The sequence below is a fragment of the Mesoplodon bidens genome (assembly GCF_964165515.1).
Source record: "Mesoplodon bidens genome assembly, chromosome: 5".
Classification (NCBI taxonomy): Eukaryota; Metazoa; Chordata; class Mammalia; order Artiodactyla; family Ziphiidae; genus Mesoplodon; species Mesoplodon bidens.
In genome coordinates, this window is record NC_138161.1 from 15,954,003 (window position 1) to 15,980,465 (window position 26,463).

At 38.0% G+C, this 26,463-nt stretch overlaps 1 protein-coding gene across 12 annotated transcripts in view; it reads left to right on the forward strand.

Annotated features, from left to right (window-relative positions):
- GRIK1 (glutamate ionotropic receptor kainate type subunit 1) overlaps nucleotides 1–26,463 on the forward strand; it is a gene marked incomplete at both ends in the record, with an annotated part of 439,442 nt that overhangs the window by 288,874 nt on the left and 124,105 nt on the right. For all 12 annotated transcript variants that reach the window (XM_081234197.1, XM_081234202.1, XM_081234201.1 and 9 more), the window contains 2 exons: nucleotides 15,142–15,195; nucleotides 18,358–18,531. In XM_081234197.1, coding sequence (XP_081090323.1) covers nucleotides 15,142–15,195; nucleotides 18,358–18,531 — 228 coding nt within the window. The remainder of the gene's footprint in view (nucleotides 1–15,141; nucleotides 15,196–18,357; nucleotides 18,532–26,463) is intronic.

Sequence of the window (26,463 nt, forward strand, 5' to 3'; positions counted from 1 at the left end):
ATAAAATTCCTTTGATGTAAGTGGTTCTTTCCTCGTGGCATAGAGATTACATCGTTCAAAGGAAAATTAAAAAAAAAAAAAAAAAGGACAGAAAATCATCTAAGAGAAGCCCTCTCAAGAAATGTCTGGCAGGGGAAAAGAGGAGTAGGATTAGTTCCACTTTGCACAATCCATTGACACAAACATTTTTCTCCATCCTGTCTTACCATGTTTTATCTTGTGTTTGTTTTTCCTAATCACATGAATGGTACGATTGGCTGTGAAGCTTGGGGGAAGTGACTAAAAGACTGTTCATCCTCTCTTTGTTCTAGACCCATGATCTGAAAAGATTGGGAGGGGTGGAGAACCTTTTTAAAAGCTTCCAGCATGAAACCCTTACCTTATTGCATGTGAAATAACTATTGCTCATTTTGAAATCACAGCAAAGGATCCAGGTTGGCTTAATGGGCTTCATTTGGACCTCCAAGAGGCTGTTATGGTTTGAAAAGTTATAATGAAGACCATAGGACTTTCTATTCTAGTCCAGATGAGGCACTAGTACTCTGTATGATTCAATTTTAACTTGCTCCATTAGTCCTGGACAACAACATTTAGAAACTCTTGCAGAGACCTTTCCTGAATCTGTCTGCAGAGTGTCTCTAGGGAGTCTGAGGGTTCAGGAGTTCAGGGTCCTGATGCCAGCCACTGCTCAACCAACCTTTCTCCTGAGGGAAAGAAAGGAAGGAAAGAGACATATATTTTACTGAGGTACCAAAGATGGTGTCTCGCACCCTGTATGTCATCTCAGTTTATCCTGAAGTAAATTTGGTATTCTCACTCATAGCTGAGAAAACTGAAGCTCAGATAGGTTAAATGCCTCATACAAGGTCACTCTCTGAATAGCCAGCCTGCCCTATGATCTCAGATCCTGAATGCCTACTTTACCATAAGGGTCCCCCATTTCATAATGGATAACCATTCTGAACTAGGCTTCCAGAAATGTCTGGGGAAAACACAACCACTTGCTGCTGGTCTCCTTTAGGTGAAATTAGTATTAATATCTTTTACTTCTTTGGTGACTAAAATCACTGCTGAGAAAATTTTCTCTGCCAGGTCAACATCTTTCTTCTCATGCACATTTCCCATTATTTCCCTGTACTTCCCTGCACGTTCATCATATTTTACTACTTTTTAATGATTCTTAAGAAAAAAGAAATCAAATGCACTTTAAAGAATATATTTGACATTTCTCTAAAAGTAAAAATTGGGGAAAAGTCTATAATTATTCTTGGGCATGATAATCACTTCAGCAAAGTGATTATTTCTATTCATATTGAACAAGTGCTATATGATGAGAATATGAAAAGTTATTTCCCCAAAATTAGTTAGAAATTCAAATGTCAAGACTTGATTAGGCTACAGGGGAGCACGGCTCTCATAACAAGAAATGGTCTTCGTGAATTTCTGCATTCTGAGAGTGGCCCCAAAAACCAGCAGCACACACATTGCACCCATCAGGTCACTGCATGCTTTCTTTCCCTGTCCATGCATCACTTCCCAGCAGGCATCCTGCTGCTTTTAGAGGATGCTGATCTCTCCTTAGCCTGCCTTTAATGTGGAAATCCCAGGTCCCCAACCCCTCCTCACTCCCACATCCCCCAAGTCCCTCTGTCTTCCCACTGACTGCTCACCATCCACCGCACTTGCACCTTCACTCGCTCCTACTGAGTATGGTTCTCCCGAGGGAGTGGCTGATGGAAGATGAGTTTATGGATGAGACACAGGGGAATTCCCTGGTCATCCAGTGGTGAGGACTCTGCGCTTCCACTGCAGGGGAACTAAGATCCTGCATGTCACACAGCACAGCCAAAGAAACAGAAACAAAACCAAAACAAATAAAGATGAGGCACAGGGTAGGACGATTCTAGGTAGGGAATTCCTAACATGTGCCTAGTGCCATGCTGGGTAATAAGCAACCATATTCTTTAATTGACATAATAATCATTGACATAATTAGTCCTATCTTTTTTTTTTTCTGGAAATGAAAATTGAAGCTCAGGGACAGTGTTAATTTTATCTACCGAGCATGCTTTTAATGCAAAAATCTGTGGCCTGCATGATGTGACCCATCCTCCCCCTCCAGCCTCCTTGCCAGCCTCCAGCTTCCAATACACTATTTCAAGGGCACTCTGCCTGGTCATGTAACATACCCTCCTTTCCCTACTTTATGGCCTTTGCACTTGCAGTTGCCAACACCCGGAACATTCTTTTCCAAAGTCTGTCTCACCTAAGCCTTCATGATTAACTCTTGGGAGATAAAGGAGAAGAAACTATTTTCTCTTTCCTTATGACCTTGCACTCTACTTAGTTGCTCTGTAACCCTAATAAAAATCTATAATTAACTAAGGACATTGATTCATTTGTTATCTCTATTCCCTACTATACTGTAAACTACAAGAGGATGGGAGCTTTCTTTGTCTTGTTCTCCCAAATCCCCAACATCTATTACATTATTTGACACACAACGAGTGACCAATACATCTCTGTTGAATGAATAGATGAAATGAATGATCCAAGAACTGTGCTTAGAAGCTCTTAATCAGTAATCTCCCAAATCACCTTTCTTCCACTCCACTCAGTATGCTGAACTCTCAACTCTGCCAAGCACATTTGAACAAGTCACCCCTCTGTGCCTCAGTTTCCTCAAAAGGAAGGTTTCATTCAACCCTGAAATTCTGTATTATTAAGACCTGTAATGCATTTGAGCTAATGATTCTCCTTCCTGAAAATAAATTTGCTTCTTTGGAGAACTTCAGAGTCATTTTCAAATCCTGTAATAGGATTGAGAAAGCAGGTCACTATTTCAAGCATAGTGAAACCTCATGGTTCTCTGATAGGGAGGGAAGCGATGCAGTGGTGCTTCATCTAACAGGGAAGCTGTTTCAGGGTTGGGCCAATTCCCTGAGCTAGAGAGTGGCTGGTGGATGAGCATGAACATACTGTTTCTGACTCAGGAAAACTGCTGTCTTGTTTACATGAACAAGTGCATCAGAGGGGAGATGTTTTTCCTCCCTCAACACTCGCGGCAATGAGCATTAAGCTATAACTGAGCCATTAGCCTACATAGAACATTTTAGTACCAAAATATTTTGTAGAATTATATTGCATTTTCTCCTGTCAACATTTGTGTGTTTTGTTTCTATTTTTTTCTTTTGTTTCAATTAACATAAAAACAAGACCAGGCAGAAAATGTATTTTTTAAACGCTTGGCTTCCCTCTGCTAAGAAGTGCAATGACAATGCTGATTAATCAAATAATTTTGTGCATGGATTTTTCCCCCATATAAGGTTTGCCTAACATCTCTGACCAAGGCAAGCAGAGGTAGTTAGGTGGGTTTCATTTCATATTTTCACAGGACAGAAATATAATCAGCCTTCATCTCTTAGGACAGAAAACATCAAGTCAAGCAGTATAGCTGTGATGTGCTAAAAGGTTGCAATTCTGTGTTTGGAACCTGCGCCAGCTAAGTCAGATCCCCAAGTCTGTTATTTCTAATCATAAACACATAAAATAAGCCAAAGACCTTAGGGCTACCTTTTACTCAACACTTATTATGGCACTGTGCTAAGCAAGTGAAATGCATCACTCACTTAATTTTTATGAGAAAATTCTGCATACAAGAAACTGACAGACTTCAGAGAGATTTTGTAACTTGCCCAATGTCACAGAGCCAGCAAGTGGCTAAGCTGGGATTTGAAACTTATCTCAGGATTTCAAAGGAAAAGAAAGTTTCCTATTCTGCTACTGTTATGTACACCAAGAAGTCAACTGATTCTCCAAGTAATGGAACCTGGAACACATTTTAGTTAAGCTTCATACTTCTTGGATGTGTTATTTCCTTTGATTCTCAAACATTCAATCATTTCTAGTTTACACAAGTTCTCAAGAAATGTTGTTTATATTGAAGCCAAGTAGTGAATGTGGTGGGGACGTGGTAAAGAAATTCATTTTTTCATTCAACACATATTTGTTGAGCACTGATTGAAGGTGATAAAGATACAACAATGAAAACAACAACAAAACCCCAAATCTCTGCCACCTTAAGGCAAAAAGAGACCTTGAAAATGAATGTCACAAGAGTTTAGCTATCTAATGCCAATTTACTGGTTGGAGACCATGAAGCTAATTTCTAAAGCAGTATGGAACTGTGACTAGAGTCTTAGACTGAAAGTTGGGATATGCAGTTGCAAACTCTGCTCTTCCCCTAATAGGATAAAATAAATGCCATTTATTGGGTAGTCATTGTGTGCCAGAATAGGCTATGTATTTGACTGAAGTGTTATCTTTTTACTGCCTCAACGTATCCCATGTTACAGATGAGAAGAATGAGGTTCCAGAGCATACACTCAATAGCAAGGCTGGAATTTCAAATAAGGGTCTATTGTGCCTCTGATCTGAGTTTCTTAGCCCGTCTTAATATGCTACTTTGAGCGAGTCTGTTTATTTTTCTGAGACCCAGTCACCTCACCTGTAAAATAGGATTGTTGGATTAGATTCTAATTGTTGCTAAACTTCTCTTCAGCTCTTAGCTTCCATGCATACAAGCGATCAAGAACCCTCTTACTGGCGTCTAGACATAAAGAACTTGTACATTGCCTTGTACTTAGTAGGCTTTCAAAGAAATGGGGAAATAATTAAGCAGTTCATTCTTTTTTAAGGGTTTTTAGAGTCCTTTGCTAGGCTTTGAGATACTTAATTGATGAGAAGGTCATTACTTAAGATAAATCCTGACAATGTAATCATGATGAATCTCAGTTTATACTAACTGGATGACAATTTGCAGTTTGTTATATAATTTTTTTGACAGCACATTCCTATTCTAATTATGTTTCTCTCAGGCTGATATTAAAATCTCTTTACATTTCCTGAGCACATAGTTCATTTGGATTATAAGGAGCAGTTCATAGATGTGAGTATGTTATTAATATACACAAGAATTAATTGACCTCTATGAATAATCAAAAATTTACTGAAAGAGTTTGCAACTTGTTTGTATTCTTAGTGTGCAGGATGCCCTTTTGAGGATGCTCTAAAACCTCCAATGAGTAGATTTGGAAAAGGACTTAGATTTGTTTCAATTCGGATTGAAAGGTAATAAAAATCACATATATGCCTCAGAGATGTTCTAATGCTTAATTCTAGCTACATCAAAATTTGGCTGTAATAGGCAATAAGAGAAATTATCTATGCAAGAGAAGTGGGGGTAATTTAAAAGGAATCATGTAAGGAATCTGAAGATGTGTATAACAAAAAGCATGTCTTAAGCCTGTAGCAGGATCAGTGATCCTCAGCTCTATTCAAAATTTTGAGGATGTCTGTGCCCCTAAGAGTGACTTTCTCAGGGCAAAAGATCCATAGCTTCTATCTGATTCCCTAAAGAAGGCTGAAGTAGGTTAAAAATCACTTCATTATGTTAACCATACCTGCTTCTTCAACCCTTCATAGATGCAAGATTTTACCAAAAATATCCCTCCACCCTACTTTCTCCATGAATGTTAGCCACATCCCTTCTGTTATAAGCATGACCCTATAAGATCTAAATGTCACCATTTAATTCAGTTGACATGTATTGGCTATTTTCTATGTGCTAAAGACTGTGCCAGGGTAAAGGGAGAATAAAGTGCTGTGAAAAACTTCAATGTATTGAATGAGGTTATTTAGTAGAGGACTTAGTTATTTGTTCTTTGCTGCATCTGCAAAATGGGAATGCCATAGCCCATAGCTCATGCTGTTTTGAGAAAAGTTAAATGTGACAATGCCTATGAGGCACTAAGCAGCCCACCACTGATGCATGAAGTATTCCACATGTTATGGATTAGCATCATCAGTATTATTAGTGATATGGTATCTAGGCAAAACTACAAGAGTGATACAGTGCTTCCCAGTCCTAACTCTATCACTGCATCACCTCCTCCATCATATCACAATAGTGGTTCCCAAACCTCCTTTCAGTCTGAATTACCAAGTCTCCCAACCTTATGAGGATCTCATCTGATGTCATTAAGTCTCCATATGCCAGACTTAACATACTGAATCTTCCTACTCATCCTTCCCCCACCAACCAGAAATACCATTCGATTACTCAAGCCAGAAACCTGGGAATCTCCTTGACTCTCCCTCACGTTTCCTCTTTATTAGTTACCAAATGTTGTAGATCCTGCCTTCTAAATAGGTTTCAGATTCTACCTCCTTTTCTCCATCACTTTCATCATCTTTCTCCTGTGCTAGAACAATTGATCTCTCGGTCACAAGTCCCCTCTCTCTCCTTTTATCCACCCAGCCTCCATGTGACCTCAAAAACTGTTCATTTTAAATAAAATATCTGATCTTACCCCTCTCAAGTTTGAAATTCCTGAGTGCCCGACCCAACCCCTTATTGCCTTAAGTATAAAGCCCGCATTGTTTAGCATGCCAGGCAAAGCCCTAAGCACGTTGTGTCCACTGCCATTATAACATCAAGCACACAAAAATATCTATTATTATGTGTATCACACAATGTTAACAATTGCATTACAATTTTTTTTTACAAACTATCCTTTCCTTTTTTTTTAAAGTAGTACTTTTCTGAAGATTTTAATTAATTTATTTATTTATCTATTTATTTATTTATTTTTGGCTGTGTTGGGTCTCTGTTGCGGTGCACAGACCTTTCACTGAGATGCCCCTCCCCTCCCATTGTGGAGCACAGGCTTCAGGTGCGCCAGCCTCAGCAACTGCAGCACGCAGCCTCAGCAGTTGTGGCGCAGGCGCCCAGTTGCTCTGCAGCACGTGGGATCCTTCCGGACCAGGGCCCAAACCCGTGTCCCCTGCATTGGCAGGCGGACTCCCAACCACTGTGCCACCAGGGAAGTCCCAAACTATCTTTTCTTCATGAAAGCTGACCCCATTAAAGAGACTGAAGTTCTTCCTGAAAGATCACTAAAGGGGTTTAAAATTAGAATCTAATTAATTATAATGTCTAAAGAGATGTTATAATAGAAGAGCTATGTAGGTCTGAATTCCTGACAGAAGGAGGAAAAGTGAGTGAGGCTCCTCATAATACCTGCAGCATCATCCATGGTACAACCTTTTATAATGGGGGCCAGCTCTCTGAACAAGAATAGAGGGGCAACTTATCAAGCTCTCTTGGCTTGATGGATTCATTCCTTAAGATAAAGATCCAATTCCTGTCCTTCTAACTTTTCTCTCAGCAAAGAACCATACATTTTTATTTGGGTTCTCAAAGTACAGAAGGACTTTGTACAAATTACTGACTTTCCTCCCACATATACCTCCTATTATAAATATAGCACAAAGAGCCCAGGATTGAAATCAAACCTGGGTTCAAGTACTATAACTATGCTCACATCTATAAATTGAGGATAACACTTCCCCCCCAATAGTAGATAAAGAACCTATTACAACAGTGGACATGTTGTAGCACTCATCAAATAATAGTTTTGGTCATTATTGTTATCCCTTTAAAATATGAGTTTGGTTAATATAAATCAGTGGTTCTCAGCTCTGGCTGTATGTATCACCTGGAGAGTCTTGGTATCACAGATACCAATGCCTAGAACATACCCTAGACCAAATAAATCAGAATATTTAGGGATAGGGTACAGTCATGGGTGTTTTTAAAGAGTTCTTTGGAGATACTAATGCATTAAGAAACACTGATAAAAATAATTGTTTCCTAAGCCTGATAGCTATTAGATAAATTGATAAAATAAAGTCATCTAAAAAGCCAAAAAATTGAGAAACAGGACCCAAATTATGATAACTTTATTGTGCTACAGAGATATCATGAGACCAGCAATACCACCATTTAGTGACTACATGACTAATCTCTCCCTCAAAAGGTTACCCTCAGGCAAATTTGAGGTATAGTTTTTATTATCACCATTACGAAAGAAACTTATTGCAAAAAGATTACAGTGTATGCAACGTATTCTCTGTTAAATTTCCAACTTCAAGATTCGTTCAGTTCTTTGCTGCTAAAACTTTTCTTCTACTGTAGTCTTTCTTATACCTCATATTTCCACCAATTTCCCTTGGATGTTGCAGAGAGTTTATTCTTTGGGTTCATGTAATCCTCCAAAAACTCCACTCTCTCCTATTTGCCAGGTTGCCTATTTCATTCTGCTAGGGGAAATCTCTTTTTTTCCTGCTCTGTTGTCAGCAGACTGTACTTCTTAAATAGCATAATCTCTTCTGCTGTGCACCTGGATGATGCCATGTGGCTCTTCTAGTAGGATTATCTTCTGAAGCTAAGCTAAACCCCATTGGGCTCCACTCCATTTATTAATATCTATTAGTATCATCAGCTTCCCTTCTTCTTCTGACCATACCTCTGGAGAGAGAAGCTTATAAAGGAATTAAGACAGAAAAATGCTCTCAAATAGTGCAGCTATTCCATTCACCAGCACTGTGTGGAATACTCTTTGCTTTCCTTTGATTTCACTTGGAGGCAGGAGGAAAGTGGCCTGGGTTTGTAAATGGCATAGCACTATCTTTGAATGGAAGGAAAACCCTAGACTCTTTGTGGGTAGTTGTATCTGTGTACATGCATGTGGTTAGTATATGTAAGTGAATGGAGGGTCACAAAGAAATTTAGAAAGTTTTCAACTTCAAACACGTCATTTTTCCTCTTGATACATGCTCTTGATATCAATACTCCAAAATTGTGCAATCTCATAGGCCATAATCCCAGAAAGGTGAGCAAATGTGGAGCGTTAGTTTCATATTGCTGCTGTAACAAATTATCACAAATGTAGTGGCTTAAACAATAAAAATTTACTCTTTTACAATTCTGGAGGTCAGAAGTCTAAAATCAAGCTGTTGACAGGGCTATTTTCCTTCTGGAGGATTCAGGGAATATCTAATTCCTTGTCTCTTCCAGCTTCTAGAAGCTGTCCTCATCATTCCTTGGCTTGTGGTCCCACATCACATTGCCTTTCATTCCCTCTGTTTCCATCTTCACATCACCTCTCCACCTTCTATCTGCTTCCATCTTATAAGAACCCTTGTGATTACACTGGGCCCACTTGGATAATCCAGAGTAATTTCCCATAAACTAAGATCCTTAACTTAATCACATCTGCAAAGTTCTTTTGCCATGTAAAGTAACATATTAGCAGATTCTGGAAATTAGGATGTGGACATTTTTAAGGGGCCATTATTCATCCTACTCCATAAGGATATGGGTAGTTTTGTACATGTCAGGGTTTTCAGGGATCCAATGCTGTTTTCCATACACTCCACTGTTACCTTTGTAGATATGTTACAGTCATTCAGTGTTGTATGAGTGTCTTTTTTTGCATCAATAAAGATTGATCTAAAGGCCTAATTTACCTAGCTTGTTCTACTTGTGACAAACCTTAAAAACTACGTTGCCAAAGGAGCATTCTGCTCAAAGGATAGTGCAATTGCAGCCTAAAGTACCACAGTTGGCAGGTGAGAAAGAGCTACATCCTAGAGCTCAAACTTTCTTCTTAAAACTGCTTCTCTGAGACTTGATATTATTCAACTGGTTTCCTGAAGATTTATTTTATGCTGAAATAACTTATTTCTATCTTGAGGTAAAAACATTATTTTAGCCACATTGTATGTCACACATTTGGAAGTTGTTCACTTGAAATTATTGACTATAAATCATGTCTGATGGTTTAGAACTTATCCTGATATTGATAAGGCTATAAAAGGAGCAATACACTTTAGGTTAGTCAATATAAACTCCTAAGACACCTATTTTTCAATGGAAAGATGTAGTAATAAAAACCCTTATAAATATTATAAGAATCCCTCAAAAATGCTTAGGAGAACTCCCGGTTCCATTTCAAGTGTCTGCTACTATGATAGCAGCATTATGCCAATTATTTGTGATGTATGAATTGCTTTTAGCAATGGATGCTGAGAGTTTGTGGAGAATTGCTGTCTCCATAGCTCTGCATTGCCTTCAGAAAAATGATCCTGTTGAAATGTGACATAGGCATCTTTATACCAGGACATGTTATGGGAAGATTTTTCTCAGAGACTTTCCAAGTGTCTTATAGACCAACTCTGTCACCAACCATAGGAATTAGACTCCACAAACTCTCTTCATCTAGACTTGGACGAGGGTTCTCAAGACAAAGTAAAATATGGTCTTTGTGATGTTCAGGCTGTATGTGATACCTTTACTCATCTAAATCCAGACCGTCTTTGCAAAGAACAACAGAGCTAGACCAGGAAGAGTCAATGCTACTGTGAACAAGGCCATGAGAGTTCTATTGTAAAAACTCCAGAGAACAGCTGGGCAAATGTGGAGCCATCATAGTTAATGAACTACAACTGTGTTTCAGAGAACCTTGATAACATTGGGGTCATTAGAGTTGTCCTTCCAAGAGTCAACTGCCAATGAGTTCTTTTTTTTTTTAGCATGCTAATTAGAGTATAATTGCTTTACAATGGTGTGTTAGTTTCTGCTGTATAACAAAGTGAATCAGCTATATGTATACATATATCCCCATATCCCCTCCCTCTTGCATCTCCCTCCCACACTCCCTATCCCACCCCTCTAGGTGGTCACAAAGCACGGAACTGATCTCCCTATGCTATGCAGCTTCTTCCCACTATCTATTTTACATTTGATAGTGTATATATGCCCATGCCACTCTCTCACTTCGTCCCAGCTTCCCCTTTCCCCTCCTGATGTCCTCAAGTCCATTCTCAAAACTGAGTTATTTGTAGTGAGGTGGATGGACCTAGAGTCTGTCATAGAGAGTGAAGTAAGTCAGAAAGAGAAAAACAAATACCATATGCTAACATGGAATCCAGAAAAAAAAAAAAAAAGGTTCTGATGAACCTAGGGGCAGGACAGGAGTAAAGATGCCAATGAATTTTTTTGTGCTTTCTGATGATTCATTTTGACTACAAAAGAAAGAAAACAGTAATTATTTTCTAGCTACTGAAACAATAGAATAGTCTGTGGCATTTCCATAATAGCATAATACAGAGAAAGCCTTCACGTTTGTGTCAGCCTCTCTTCCCCTCACTCGTTTAAGGATTGTGTTATCTAGATAGAAAGGAATGTCATATGTACGCAGAGTATGTAGGACTTTTAGTATTTTGGTATTGTTCTCTGTATTAGCCAGGGTTCTCCAGAGAAACAGAACCCATAGGAAATATATATGAAGAGATTTATTATGAAGAATTGATTCACTTAACTATGGAGACTGAGAAGGCACACAGTCTGCCATGTGCAAGCTAGAGACCCAGAAAAGCTGTGGTGTAATTACAGTCTGAAACTATAGGCCTGAAAATCAGAAGAGTCAGTGGTGGAAATCTCGGTCAAAAGGCAGGAGAACGCCAAAGTCCCAGCTCAGGCAGTCAGGCAGGAAGGAAAAGGGGTGAATTCCTTCTTCCTCTGCCTCTTTATTCTAATCAAGCTCTCAGTGGATTCGATGATGCCCACCATACTGGGAAGAGTCAGCTGCTTTCTCAAAAGCTTATTTCATCTGGAAACAGCCTCACAGACACACCCAGAAATAACATATAATCTGGGAACCCCTCGGCCCAGTAAAGTTGATATGTAAAATTAACCACCACCATCTACAAGAACTTTTGATTTCTTATCATGGATTCTGCAAGGACATAGAATATGATTAACTATGAATGGTATTTTGTTAGAGGCCTTTTTTTATTACCCTAACCCAACCCAGCTATATCAGATCTGAATAGTTCATCTCTCTTTATGGAAAAAAAAAAAGTATTCTACTTCTCCCAACCATGATAATTTATTCATGTTATATTTTTATTATACAAAGAACTGAAGCAGCCTAGAAAAATACATTTGAAAAAAGTCATAAATATTTTTTAAGAAAGGGGCGGATTTGGTACCAAGGGAAAAATTAAAGAAAAACATAAAGCTGAATGACAATTGCACATAGAATATATACCCTATGTTCCTGAGTAGTTGCTAATGGAGGATCCACAGTTTCTACCCTAAAGTCTCTAGTAATCAAAAGAAAGTCATGACATACCTTGAAGTATTCATGAAACAGATAATTGTATTTATTCAGAAAAACCAAAACAAAAAAATGGCTTGTCTGGCACTGATAATCATGGTAGTCACCTGTCAGGGTGAGTGAGATCTCTGGAAGGTGACATATGTCAGTATCTTTCCCACTTCCTTGACCAAAACCAGTGCATGGCTCCACCCAAGCACAAGGGGCCAAGAAATGCAATCACATCATATTGGATAATTGGAAATGGTACTAATGAAGTCCACACTATGGGTCTTCCAAAATCAAGAAGATTAATAGGTATTAAATACATCCTTACTATAGATATCAAATGTTATTGAAAGGGCTATGTTTTTACAGTCTATCAATCTATGTCAATAATATGGTTTAAAGGGGATATTTAATAAGAATAATTCTGTTAGGAAACAACCATTGTTAAAGTATTGGTGGAAGCAATTAGGGGGAATGTGCCATCAGTACAAATAGTATTGAAAACCACAGTTATTAGTGTGTGTGATGTGATGTGTTTTGCACCATTAAAAATGATTTAAATAGAGCCAAAATTAGTTCCTAGTAATACTGTCTTGGTAAAGCGTACACTGCCTAAGTCAGTGCCTCCTGGTCAATCCAGCAAAATACAGTAAAAAAATTCAAACAAGGTAGTGTTTGTTAAGAAAAAGTCAGTTTTGCAAAATACCGTTTAAAAATCCCCATATCATGATTACACTATTTGAAAAACTGACATTTATCTTGATATGACATTTTCATAATCCCTTAATGACTTTTAGCTGAAATACCAACAGGCAGAGAGAAAATCGTGGTGTGAATGCTATAAAGTATAAAGTATACTACCATTTGACAACAGAGCAGCCAGTCCAAATCAGTCTACAAACCAAAGAGTTTGGTGCTATTGGCTTTATTTCTATCTAAAATTTTCTCATTCACCCATGTCCTAGAGAGTCCATAAAATTGACAGCTCAATGATCCATGACTATACTTGTTTCTTAATTTTCATTTCTAGGAAATTAAAGGGAAGAACCAGGAAGCACTGACCCAGGCACTAGGTAGGAAAGTCAAGAATGGGGATTTTTGTAGTATATCAAATAAAAAGTGTATCTGGAAGACCCAAGGATTCTTTCTGCAACAAAAGCAGGTCCATTAGCTATTTATTCACTGCATCTGCATGACTCTTTTTTAACATTAAGTAAGAGACATATCAAATGAATATTTGCTTCCTGAAATTATAAATAATAATAATTAGTTGAATGGTTGCTTTAAAAAAAAAGCCTATACTCTCAATTTGTGATCAAATGCCCCCACAATAAAGTTTAAAAAGAAAAATTAGCCCATATGAAAAGCTGGAAACTCAGGTGCCTTTGTATTTTTTCAGAAACAATATTTTAAACCTCAGTGTCCAGGTCTATATCTTGACATAAAACTTTCCAGTTCTCTTTCAAGAGATAGTCTTGGCTGCAATTATACTAACAACCTAAATGAAAAATTGAATTCCTGACTGACCCCAGCAGGTTAGCTGTTTATGCTCCAGTGATATAAGAGACCAGCTAATAAGACCTCACCACGCATGATTTTAAATGTTATTGATGGCCCTAAAGCAATCCTACCCTTTTAAAAATCCTTTTGTGCACCTGGTCTTGTTATCACCACAGGAGTGACTTACATACTGTGGGCTTATGATTCATAGAGTTTCCCGTCATTTTTCCTACCTTCATGACATTACAATTTCACCAAATATTCCTCTGGTTTCCATGTTAGCAGAGAGGGCATAAGAAGTGTCAGATCTGTGCTCGTGTATGTTACATGCCCTCTCCAAATACCCTCTCCATTTTTTACCCCCTTTCATGTAAAATCATTCTAGTTTACATATCTTAGACACCTTATAAAACCTCCAATAACTTGTGTTGCTTTTCTGCAGAACTTTTCAATCCATCTCTTCAACTGAAGTTATGAAAGTCCTTGTTCCTTAATTCAAACAGACATGTTTTCCATCGAGCAGTGATTATCAGCCACTGCTGTGAAATACAGAAGCTTCACTCTCAGAAATTCTAATTCTGGATGTCTCTGGGATGGAGCCTAAGAATATCTGATTTTCAAACTTCCAATGGGGATTCTCATTTGCATCCAGAATATATCAGGGTTGTGGGGAAAACTGTCTTGAAAGTTTCATTTCTGAGTCTTCTCCATTCATTTCTAAGCAAATACCAAAAAGACAGCATTCAAACAGTCCTTTGTGACCTGCACCAAGGAAGGTGATACTCTTGATTTAAAAGATTGATGACAATATCTTATCTCCAAAGCATTTGCAACTGTTTCTTCTCAGTGGACACCATTTTCATGAATCCAAAAGTAAGATCACAGTTTTAAGAAACTACCTCTACCTAGAACCCCTGTCCTTTCTGTCTACCTCCTTTTGGCCCCTCCCCACCAAATAAAGACAATATACACAGGATATTTGGAACTGTCAGGATCCCAGTTAGGTAACAGACTCAGAATTAAGAGGCAGTGAGACTAGGTATAAAAATAGTCCCCATCCTTCTATCTATAAACAATCCTCTTTTCCCCTACTCACTCTGTGGGATAAGATGGGAAAGGGGTAGAGAGAAGGGTTTCAGAGATATACATATTTATAAATCCTCATTTAAATATATCTACATATCAGTATTGTCAATTCAACATTTAATGAGTTTTACTCTGAGGCATTATGATAAGTACTAAAGCTAAGGAGATCAATAAAATATATATATAAGCATGGGATTACTCAGAAACCCCGGGAGTAGGAAAGGCAAAACTCTGTGCCATTATGTACAACTCCAGATATAAAATTTGTTGAGCATAAACTATTTTTAAATTTGATCGTCAGACCAATTAATTCCATGAAGGTCAAACATAGCATACTGAAAGTGCATTGGATGGAGGTCAGTGGCCTGGATCCTAGCTCCACATCAGTCATTGGTTTGTCTCAGGTTTCTGATCTACTGAGTCTATGGATTTCCAAAGCCCCTTCCTGTTCTATGGCTCCAAGCTATTGCAGTCAACCTATGAATTATCTCTTTCTTATTATAATTCTGTTTCTGATTCTTCTCTTATTTCTCTTTTGCAGATCCTGTTCATGGGCATGATGACTGAGTACTATCATTATTTTTTCACAACCCTGGTAAGCATATCTGGTGGAAATGTATTCCACACTATATATATAAAAAAAAAATCTTCAGTTATTTTTAAATCAGCCCCACCAGTGTCAAGGCAAGTTATTGTCATGGAGATTTATTTTACTTTCCTAAGAACCCTCTAAATCCAGAAAGGCTGAACAGCAGGTGTCTTCCTTCCTTCCTTTCTTTTTTTCATTCTTTCTTTCCCTTTCTTTCTGTTTGTTTCTTTGTTTCTTTCTTTCTTTCTTTCTTCTTTCTTTCCTTCCTTCCTTCCTTCCCTCTTCCTTCCTTCCTTTCTTTCTTTCTTTCTTTTTCCTTTCTTAACTAGCATCAATGCAAGTGCACCCAGAAAGGAATTAAAATCAAGCTTTCGTTAAATAGAAACTGCCAAAGTACAAACTATTAATAAAGAAGAATCATCTACATTTTCTATATACATTAGATGGCACACCAAAGTGTATCTTGGCATTTTTTGATCTGATGTGATTTCCCCACCTGTGGCCAGTGGATAGCTGGGTTAGCCAAGGTTCACCTGTCAGGTGTTTTGAAGACCATCAAGATAAAGAGCTTGAGAGATGCTTTCCACATTGAACATTTTTCATCGTAAGAAAAATCATGGCTCTAAGATGGAGAAATTCAAAAGGAACTATACAACTTTAAATTTTGACAGATTACCAGATCAAGGAGAATGATTTAGGCAGTTAACAAATCAAAATGATGTGATAGCTCTCACCACACACACACACACACACACACACACACACACAATACACCCCTCCCAACACACACACACTCCACTCTTTTACGTGAGAAGAAAACACAGGGCCAACCTCCATTTCTAACCTATAAAAGTGTGTCGACTAAAATCTACCCAGATTTTGGGAGATTCAGTAAGAGTATCATTTTACCAAATAAAACTGGCAAGGCAGGCTAGTACGTTAGGGAAATCAAAGAATTTGGAACAAGGATCAGGCAGCTACCATAAACATACTTCTAGAAGTAGTAAATTCCTCTCCTAATTCAAGTATCTCTAAGAGCATGAAGGGCTGCAGAGGATGCCATGAGGCAAATGCTTTGGGGCAGTTGTCAAAATTATCACTGCTCCTGAGCTTGGATCTAGGGAGTGGGATGCAGGGCAGAAATTCCTGAACTAAAGTTTCCGTGGTCTTCCCTCCATTGACATCCTGATGAGGTCCTCTGTCAGAACAGTTGAGGGAGACCCTGAGAACTGGAAAGTATCTTACTCTGATCACAAATATGGTCCTTTCCCCATCACCATGAACACGTAGGTTTTACTCAAGGTGAGATTGTCATCTGCCTTAGAACTTCCTATCCTTCCCTGGTGTACACACCAGTTGAGTTGGCTTCATTGAAATTTGAGAAAAAGATAAACAAAGAAACCTAAGAAGGTTAGTCTTCAATGGAAGGACAAAGCAGTTGCCCTCACACTCTTGCTTTCCTCATCCTCCACTAACAAGGGGATGTTGAAAATTAGGCCTCAAATTTTCCATATTGTTTATTGCATAGAAACAATTTGAAAACCAAGCTAATTTTGCACATGCTTAATGTATCCATTTTAGCACATTATATTTTTGTACTGTTGAATTAATAAGGGATTCAATATGCATCCTGGAAGTTTCTGTCTGAACCCCCTGTATCTTGAGTAACTTTCCTTCTATTCATTGAGTGGGCTCAAGGAATCATTCTTCCTTGGGTCTTATTCTTTAAATTTGTTTCTTTAAGCAATTCCTTTTGGTTTTATCTGCATTCTGCCATGCTTTGCTTTTATATTCGTACCACACTTGCTCATGAGTATTAATGAAACTTAAAGAAAAATTAGTTAGTGCAAGGGAAATAAATAGAAAAATTTAAAAGGCAATATACTTTTTCTTACATGAGCGAGTTCAGAGAGGCATTCTTATGGTTCTACAGTCTAATCCAAAGTTATCTTGGGAAGAACTAGTGATGTAGAAAAGAGTTATTCAAAAGAAAAATCTATATGCATCTTCTGCACATATAAATCATGGAGTGTTTCTGAAGCTACTTCTCTTTAGTAACCACTATCATCACAAATAATGTACTGTTTTGTATTGTTCTTTCATAAAGCAGTTACATTGGTAAGCAATTTTTATGGAAGATTTCTTTCTTTTATTAACTATTAAATGCTACTTTGAAAGTTTGGTTTATTCATAAATGTGAGATATTTTAATGATATGTTTTAGTGTCTAACATTTCTTTACAGGAAAAAGTTGAAAATATCACTTAAGTCTATTTTAAATATGAGCCAACATAAACTGGTTTACACTCAGCTTCACCTGTAATGGACAATACTAGGGTGGGTTCAAGTTTTTTCCCTGCAACATTATCTAAAAGGGAACAAATGCTACTGTTAAGATACTCACATCAACACAACCATAGGCTCCAGTTTATTCTCTGAAGAGAACATTTTGGTTCTTATTCTGAGTTTGTGTAAATGTTAACTCTTTCTACTTTTATCATTTTTAATATTTCTCAGGACTTAGAGCATTCTTTATGCTCTCATTATATGGGACATCATAGGTTATTTTCAGTGAGCAAAGGAATGGTATTTTTTTTTCTGAGAGTTATCTTTCCATCAAATATATATGTAAGTTCCAAACTTCACCTCCTTTTCAAGATTCAAGGCAGCCTGGGGCAGCAAGTTATGAGGGAGAAGGGTGGTACTGCCACTGACAAGTGGATCATTCTCAGGCCAGTCACATCACGACTCAGAACCGCAGTTTCCTCATCTAGAAAATAAAAGCAATGAATCAAATGGACACAAAGATCCCTTTCAACTCTCCAAAGACTATATCCTAGGAACAGAATTCTATAGCTTCTCAGAATGTCACATCCTGTTCCCAAGGGCATACTAATTATTGGCAGCTAAATTCTTGTTCTTGGTTTATACCAACTTTAACAGTATTGCAAAAAAAAAAAGTATGAAAATGAAAACTGATTACTTAGAGTTTGTCAGGCAGCATGCAAGTGAAAAACAAGAGGAAATGTTCTCTTATCGAACCAGTGTGATGATGGCTGCCATTCTTGTTTTAAACATTTGTTGCTTCTGCAATCATTAGTTCTCTTTTGCCTAAAGAGCACAGAAAATGTTAACTCTTTCTACTTTTATCATTTTTAATACTGCACAGGACTTATTTGCTTTAGATCTGGAACTCTATAGGTACAGTGGTGTAAATATGACCGGGTTTCGGCTGCTTAATGTTGACAATCCTCACGTGTCATCCATCATTGAGAAGTGGTCCATGGAGAGACTGCAGGCCCCACCCAGGCCTGAGACTGGCCTTTTGGATGGCATGATGACAGTAAGTAGTTTTAAAATAAAATCATTTGAGATGATGTTTGACTTCCTTAGGGGTTAGGTTAAGAATCTCATATGCTTGGGCTTCCCTGGTGGCACAGTGGTTGAGAGTCCGCCTGCTGATGCAGGGGACGCGGGTTCATGCCCTGGTCCAGGAAGATCCCACATGCCGCGGAGCGGCTAGGTCCGTGAGCCATGGCTGCTTAGCCTGCGCGTCCGGAGCCTGTGTTCCGCCTTGGGAGAGGCCACAACAGTGAGAGGCCCGCGTTCTGCCAAAAAAAAGAAGAATCTCATATGTTTTTCATAGTGAGAGGAAAAAGTGTTATAAACTGTGCCTTGACTTGTATGAGAAGAGGAGAAAACATTTTATGTACAGTAAGTCCCCTACATATGAACGAGTTCCATTCCAAGAGCACGTTCGTAAGTCCAATTAGTTCGTAAGTCCAACAAAGTTTGCCTTGGTACCCAGCTAACACGATAGGCTATATAATACTATACTATAATAGATTTATAATACTTTTCACAGAAATAATACATAGAAAACAAACAAATACAAAAAATAAAGGAAACATTTTTAATCTTACAGTACAGTACCTTGAAAAGTACAGTAGTACAGTCCAACAGCTGGCATCCAGGGGCTGGCACTGAGTGAACAGGCAAGAAGAGCTACTGACTGGAGGAGGGAGAGGAAGTGGGAGATGGTAGAGCTGAAGGGTCGTCAGCAACAGGAGATGGAGGGCAAACTGCAATTTCACTCACGCCCGACATTGATGAATCACACGTTTGCATCTTTGAAAGTTCGCAACTTGAAGGTTCATATGTAGGGAACTTACTATTTTGAAAGCCTGTGCATGGCTACTATCAAAAACTGCTATCTTCAGCTTCCTGAGAGTAATGGCTTCAGATAAAAAAGTTAACAGGAGTAGCCACCACTGTCAGCCAAATGGAGACAAAGCATAAACAAAAGCAAGGGTAAGTGGGGAGAGGGTTGCCCCTGGGAATGTGACCTTGGGAAGGAGGAAGGAAAAGAGGAGGAGCAAGCTGCCTATAAAGGTTCTGCAGAACCAGCTTACCTTCCTCGCTTCTGCTACATCTCAGCAAGCAGAAGCACATGTGGAAAACTCTGGATTTCCATAGAGTTGGTGTGTTCACATTCTTCCCGTCCTGGGCACAAGGAGGTACACCTTTGCAGACACTGACAGTGCTTTATACCAGCCATATGTCACTCTCAAAGCAGATGCCAAGCTTGCCTCCTAAGGAGAGACAGGTACTCTGCTGAACAGATAAATTGCAAACTGCCTCATCAGAGAGCTTCTCACTAACATCATTTGTCTCTTGTTGTCAAATGTGCCTACCCTTGCTTTATTCTCTAATGAAGCTCCCCGTGTGATGGAAGAAAATTGCAGGGAAAAAAAAAAAAAGATTTCTGTGCCAGAACAGTGTCATCCAAAGGAAAAGATACTGGGAATGTGGGCAGGTAATAGCATTTTAAATTGGCATAGTATTTAATTCTCTGTTCCCATCATCGGGAGAAACGCTATTGCTTTTAAGATGCAATTTACTGATAACTGAAAGGTATCATCGCACAGAGAAATAAACTTGGGATTTCTCTTCTTTTTCTACCTTTTTTAAATGAGGTACAAATGACAAAAAAAGAATAAATGAATGAATGAAGTGGTTCTGGAGGCTCCCATGTTCAAGGTCTCTGTTTTTTAAACCTGAAATAACTCAAAATACACAAAGAGATCTGAAAGATAATGATAGAAAGCATTTTGATACAAATGAGTCTTAGGATGATTTGAAACATTGCTTTGAATAAGAATAAGTAAAGAATATCCAGGGAAATACTAGACTTCTGAAAAGGAAGAAGAAACGCTAAAGAAAGAGAGAGAAAAGGAGGGAGAGGCAGCAAGCGAGAGAGAGAGAAAGAGGTGCTATTTTGTTGTTGTTGTTGTTGTTTTTTCCTGCTGGATTTATAATTCCAGTGTGTTCAGATATGATTCAAAATCTTCTGCCCATACCCCAACCCACCTCCCAAACAAGGTCTCTATCCCAGGATGAGAGCTATATTAACACAGATTGTGGATTCGCGACAAACATTAAATATTCATCACAAGTATGGCTTAACGTAGCAAAGAAGTGTCTGTTGCCTTCAGTTATGCTGAGCTGACACAACAGTTTGTACATATTGACTGAGATGAGGCAAACCACTGAATGAGGGAGATAGAGACATTCCATTCTCACCCAATCAGGCCCAGCGATCCTGTGAACAGGAAGCATGGCAGAGCCAAGTCCCAGTGGATGAGAGATCCCATTCGGTCTAGAGTTTGTCATTGTCTTTTAATCTAACCAGAGGGGTCTCTGTGATTATTGCTGTTATTGTTATTATAATAAACTATAAAAAGGAAATGGGGATTTATTAGGACAGAAGACAGTGGCTCACCAGGTTGCTCTAAAATTGGGTACAGTAGCTATGTTAGGGCATGACATTATTAGTCAAAAAAAGTGGTAGCACTCAGTTACCCACTAGTAGTCGGATCCCATCGTTATGCAGATAGAGCCTTGAAATTGATCCTGTGAAGCTTAGTGTTGACCTTTATTTATCCAAAGAGTCCATTTTGCAGTTCACTGTTTCCTTTTGGGTTCTAGTAGAGGCGGCTAATTTGGGGATATAGAAACAGAGTCACAGAAAGTTTAAAGGACAATATAAGGGCATCCAACGGACTGATCATTAAGTCAAGAGAGAACACTCCAAGTCCCCAAGCCCAGGCCCAGTGCTAACAGGTCTTCGTTCTCAAATTGCCTCTGTACTCAATCTCTTTCTTCTCTACCTTAAAGTTAAACAGTTCTTTGGTTTCAATTCCACTGGACCTATATATCTCAGGTCCAGCATTCCATTCATTCTTGAATCTCCAGGATTTGTTGCTTCCAGGGCCTAAAACCTTCCCCTATTCAGGTTTGCTCAAATGCTACCTCACCGGAGAGGCCTTCTATGAACCTGCTACTTAATATAGTAGTCCCCTTCCTGTTATTCCCCCTCCCCTAACCTGCTTTACCTTTCTCTGTAGCCCTTATGACAATAAGTCATATTTATATTTGTTCGTTGTCATTCCCTATAACAACATAAACTCCATGAAGATGGAGATTTTGTCTTTTCATGTTCTGCTCTATTCCCAGCACTAGGAAAGGGCTGGCACAAAGCAGATCTTCAATAAATATGTATTAAATGAAGGAATAAATGTACTGTATAAATATGAATTGAGGTCTACTAAGACTCAAGATATTAAATGAAAAATATTCATGTAGGCCTGAAATAATACTGCAAAAGTCCAAAGACAGCTTCTATAAATGAGAAGTGGACATGATTAGTAAAGAGAGAGAATATTCTAAAGTAATATTATTTCAAAAATTAGCCATAAACTAACCACTATTAATATTTAAGTAATACCCTACTATAATAGAATTTCTTTCTCCTAAATAACATGCATTATCCCACCATTCTCCAAAGTGAATTTCCCTGTAGCCCTTTATAGTTATATTTTTCTGTGTGCCGCATACATACACAGATGCGCATATGAATATATAATATAGGAATTTTTCTAACCTATATATTTTTACTTTCTACCTGCTTATCTATTTTCCTCTTCAAAGTTTTAACTATTAAGAATTTCTTAGAACGTCATACACTAAAAATATCCTCAAAGAATATTATTATGTCAAAACACGTCCAAATCTGAAAATAAGAAGAAGTAGGCCATGTCTAAGTCCAAAAAAATTTGACTTCAGATTTAAGAAACATAAACTTAATTAGAATAAAGATATTGACTTTAAGAAACAGGATAAAATTGAGTTAAGAAAACTGTTACTTAGTCAATAGAGTTCAAAAATAGTGAAATTCATTATTTGAAAATATCTTGAGATATTAAAAACAGTGTTTTATCAACCAAAATGTTAATTAACTTTCTTGAAGTTTAGAGTGATTTTGTAAAATCTACTTCATTCCTTTTCTCTTTGTTTAAATTTCTCTCAGCATTTGGGCGAATTTGATCTGTTGGCTTTTGAGGATATACTAGAGTAATGGAGTGGCCCATTCTCAGATGGATTATTCTCTGATTTTGAACCTAAAATTGTGTATGATTCAATATTGCTGAGTCATGGGAACAGAAAAACATCAATGTCATCTGCCTTCCCAGTTCTTCAAATGCATTCACAATGAGTAGTTAAGTCAGTACCCTTATCTTACATCTAAGCCTTTCCTATAATGATCCACAGAGAAGACCACTTTGAGTGTCTACCCTGAGTGTTCACTGTTACCCTTGTGATGGAAGACAATAGGCAGTGAGATTCAGTAGAAAAAGCAAGATCTTTCCAGATAAGGAAAACCTAATTTTTAGTCTTTGCTATATCCCTGAATAACTAAATAACCTAAATTATTTAGCCTTTCTGAACCTCCTAGCTCATCTGTAAATCTCTATAATAATACTTTACAGTGTTACTTTACAAATTAAATCAGGTAACATATATAAAGCCTTTAGGACATAGAATTGAGTTTACTTGATGATACCTGCTGTTTTGCCAATTTTTAGTCAATCAAAGAAGAACAAAATACATTCTGAAATACAGAGGCAGAATTCTTATTCTGTCTTATTGAAGGCAAAATCCATTGATTTACAAGAGACACATTCCTCACTTTGCACGTATAGCCCAAGGTGGCTTATTCCCTGGGACATGTGTGACCTTGTATGACCAGTAGCATCACCCAGGTCTGTTTTCCAACTCCACATATAGTCCTCTTTCCCCTATTCCTGTCTCTCTCAAAAGTTGGCAAATACTCATTGAGGCTCAAAATATGCCAATTTCTGGGCCAGTCCTCACTGGACATGTTGGAGCTGCAGTCCTAATTACTGAACTTCTAGACTGTGAGTACATGGTGATATCTTTGCTACCTTCCACAACCTGTTTCTAAACACTAGCTCTCTCTTGAGTTGCTCTCCCCTACTTCCTGAGTGCTCACCACCTCTCCTAGCACTTTTGTTCCCTCAGAAGCATCCACCCCCACCAGCTTTTTCTCCCTAGCAGGGCTCATGTAGGCAAAACACTAGTCCTCCCACCCTTATCAGAATCCTCATCACTTCAAGAGGCATGTCTCAGAAAAGAGGGAAACCATCTAATTCATATTAAGTGGCAAATTTCTGTTAGCTCTGTGCTGTGGGTGAGATATTTGCATTGTAATAGAGGAAACTGTTAACACCATGAAGAAAGGAAATTCAGGAAAGGAGGGGGATGAGGTATTATTTGAAAGTATTTCCCTCCTAGAGAACTGACTTGTGTATCCATATCAGGTTAGTGAGAATGTTTCTAAATTTGGAGAGAAAATAGGAAATCTATACTTTTTGCTCATTTGCTTTCCAAAGACTAGGTCTCCCTATCTCCTCTAGCTTTCTCCAACAACAGTTACATACCAGGCAGGCAGAAAAATGTGGAGACTCCATAGGGCCATATCATGTTTTTAGTCCTCATCCTTAAGGTGACATAGCATCTCATTGTTTTGTATTGGGGTCTCCAAGGCCACATTCAGATTTGATGATTTGCTAGGAGGACTCACAGAAATCAGAAAAGGTGTTATACTCACAGTTACAGTTTATTACAGTAAAAGGATACAAATTAAAATCAGCAAAGGAAAAAGTCACAAGGGACCAAGTTCAGAAGAAATCATGCATGAGCTTCTAGTGGTCCTCTTCCACGACAGTTGCATTGACAGTGCTTTATTCTCACAGCAAAGATGTGTGAAAACATTATGAAGTGTTGTTAACAGGGAAGCGCATCTGAGCCTTGGTGTCCAGGGATTTTATGGGGGCGTCAGTCACATAGGCATAGAGCACCTACACAGCTGACTTTAGTTGGTCTCCAGCCACTCCAGAGGTCAAACTGATATGGCATGGTCCAGAGCCCCAAGTGAACAAAAACAGACATTCACCATAAATCAAACTGTTAGCATAAACTATTTGTATTACCCAAGATCCCAGAGATACAAAGATACTCTGATCAGGCAGGATATTCTAAGGAGGTAATATCCCAGAAGCCAGTCAAAGGCTAGTCCTTTCTTCAGAATGTGCAGAGATTGAGCATCCTGAGCCCTCTGAGTTAATCATTTATTGCACATCATTGTAATAACCAAAACATTGTGCATTGGCAAGAAGCCCACTTTCAATATGCTTGTTTCGTGATACATGTTATTGCAAAACGATTATCTTACAGGCGTTGAGAACTGTGGTCTCTTCCAGGCTTTAGATGCAAATAAAATGTGAACACAAACATATTTGAAACACAAGCCAGTTTTTTTTTTTTTTTTTTTTTACATTTACCTAAAATGACTTGAGAGTTGCTGTTTGGTAAGCAGGTCTCCAGCATAAAACTGAAAGGGGGAGGAAATTCAGTGGTAGTTCATTTGTGCTATAAAATACTTAAATATCTCCTCAATTTAAGAAAACATTTTATGACAAGGGGAAGCATAGTTTAAGAATAAATGGATTTCTTCCTTGAATTTGGAAAGCACTGATCAGGCCTATAGTTTTGAACCGTGTTATTACCTGGCCCAGTGTAGAGACATCCTTGACAAAGAAAGTTAAAATCCTAGTCTCTACGTTAAGTTTATGAAAAAGTTAGATCACTGGAATTCCTCTCCTCACACTTCTCTATCAAATCAATCAGCCAGTTAGTGAATATATATACAAAAGTGTTTCAAAAAGGCATATTGCACTGCTAAAAATGTCCAGGTCCCCATAGCATGGTGGTTAAGGGCATGAGCTCTGAAATCTAAACTTTCATCTTGAGATGGAATCTTCATTCCTTGCTTTACTGGCTACATAACTTTAGGCAAGTTATTAAAGTTGTTTCCTATATCTCCAAGCCTCAATTTCTCTGTCTGTAAAATGGGGACAATACCTACGTCAAACGTTTAACTTCAGTAATTGAAGGAGATAACATGTAAAATGCTTATACTGCCTGGCATGTAGTTAATCATCAATGGATATTGACCATTGTTGAATTATTATTATAATCATTAAATCACCAGACAAATAGCTGGTTTAGAAGCAGTTCAGCTTTGTGGTTGAGAGCATAAACTCTAACACCAACTTCCTGCATTTGAATCTTGGCTTTCCCACCACTAGTTTGGGGGCAACATTTAACCTTGTCAATTCTTCATCCATAAAAGAGTAGAAGTTATGGTGAAGATTAAACGTTTGCAAAATATTTGAAATAACACCTGACATATGAGTGCTCAATAAATGCCAGCTATTATGATAGATTACATTTTTAACAGTCTCATTCTGTCAATAGATTAGCCTTAAACTAGTCACTTAATTTCCCTGAACTTCAGTTTTCTGATCTATAAAATGGATTATATCAGTGTTGAACTGAAATGATCAGAATATTTTTAAGCTTTAACAATTATCACCATCACAACTTCTATATATCACTCATATTAAGTATGAGTGAAGCAATTAATCTTAGAAATACATCATAAAACCTTGGGATTATACAGTTCTCACAAAAGTGTATTTTATTTTAAGCATGAAATAACATTAATTCCTTCAGCAAACATTTATTAAACAACTTTTATGTGCCAAGAACTGTACTAGCCACTAATAAATGAAGTTGAGCACTTTTATCAAGAAAGAGATGTAAAAACAATAACTATAAATATACTATATGGCAAATGCAGTGATAGATATTGCACAGGATAATAAGTATTCAAAGTAGAGATATTCTCTGGACTCAAAGATTAATAGAATGCCAGATGTAGTTCCCCTTATTTTCTCTTTCTACCTCCATCAAGACACGTTCAATAAATGATGAATAAATATATGTTGAATAAATCAACTGTTTTCGGAAAACCACATGATAGTCTTCATTATAAGACCTAGATTCTTGG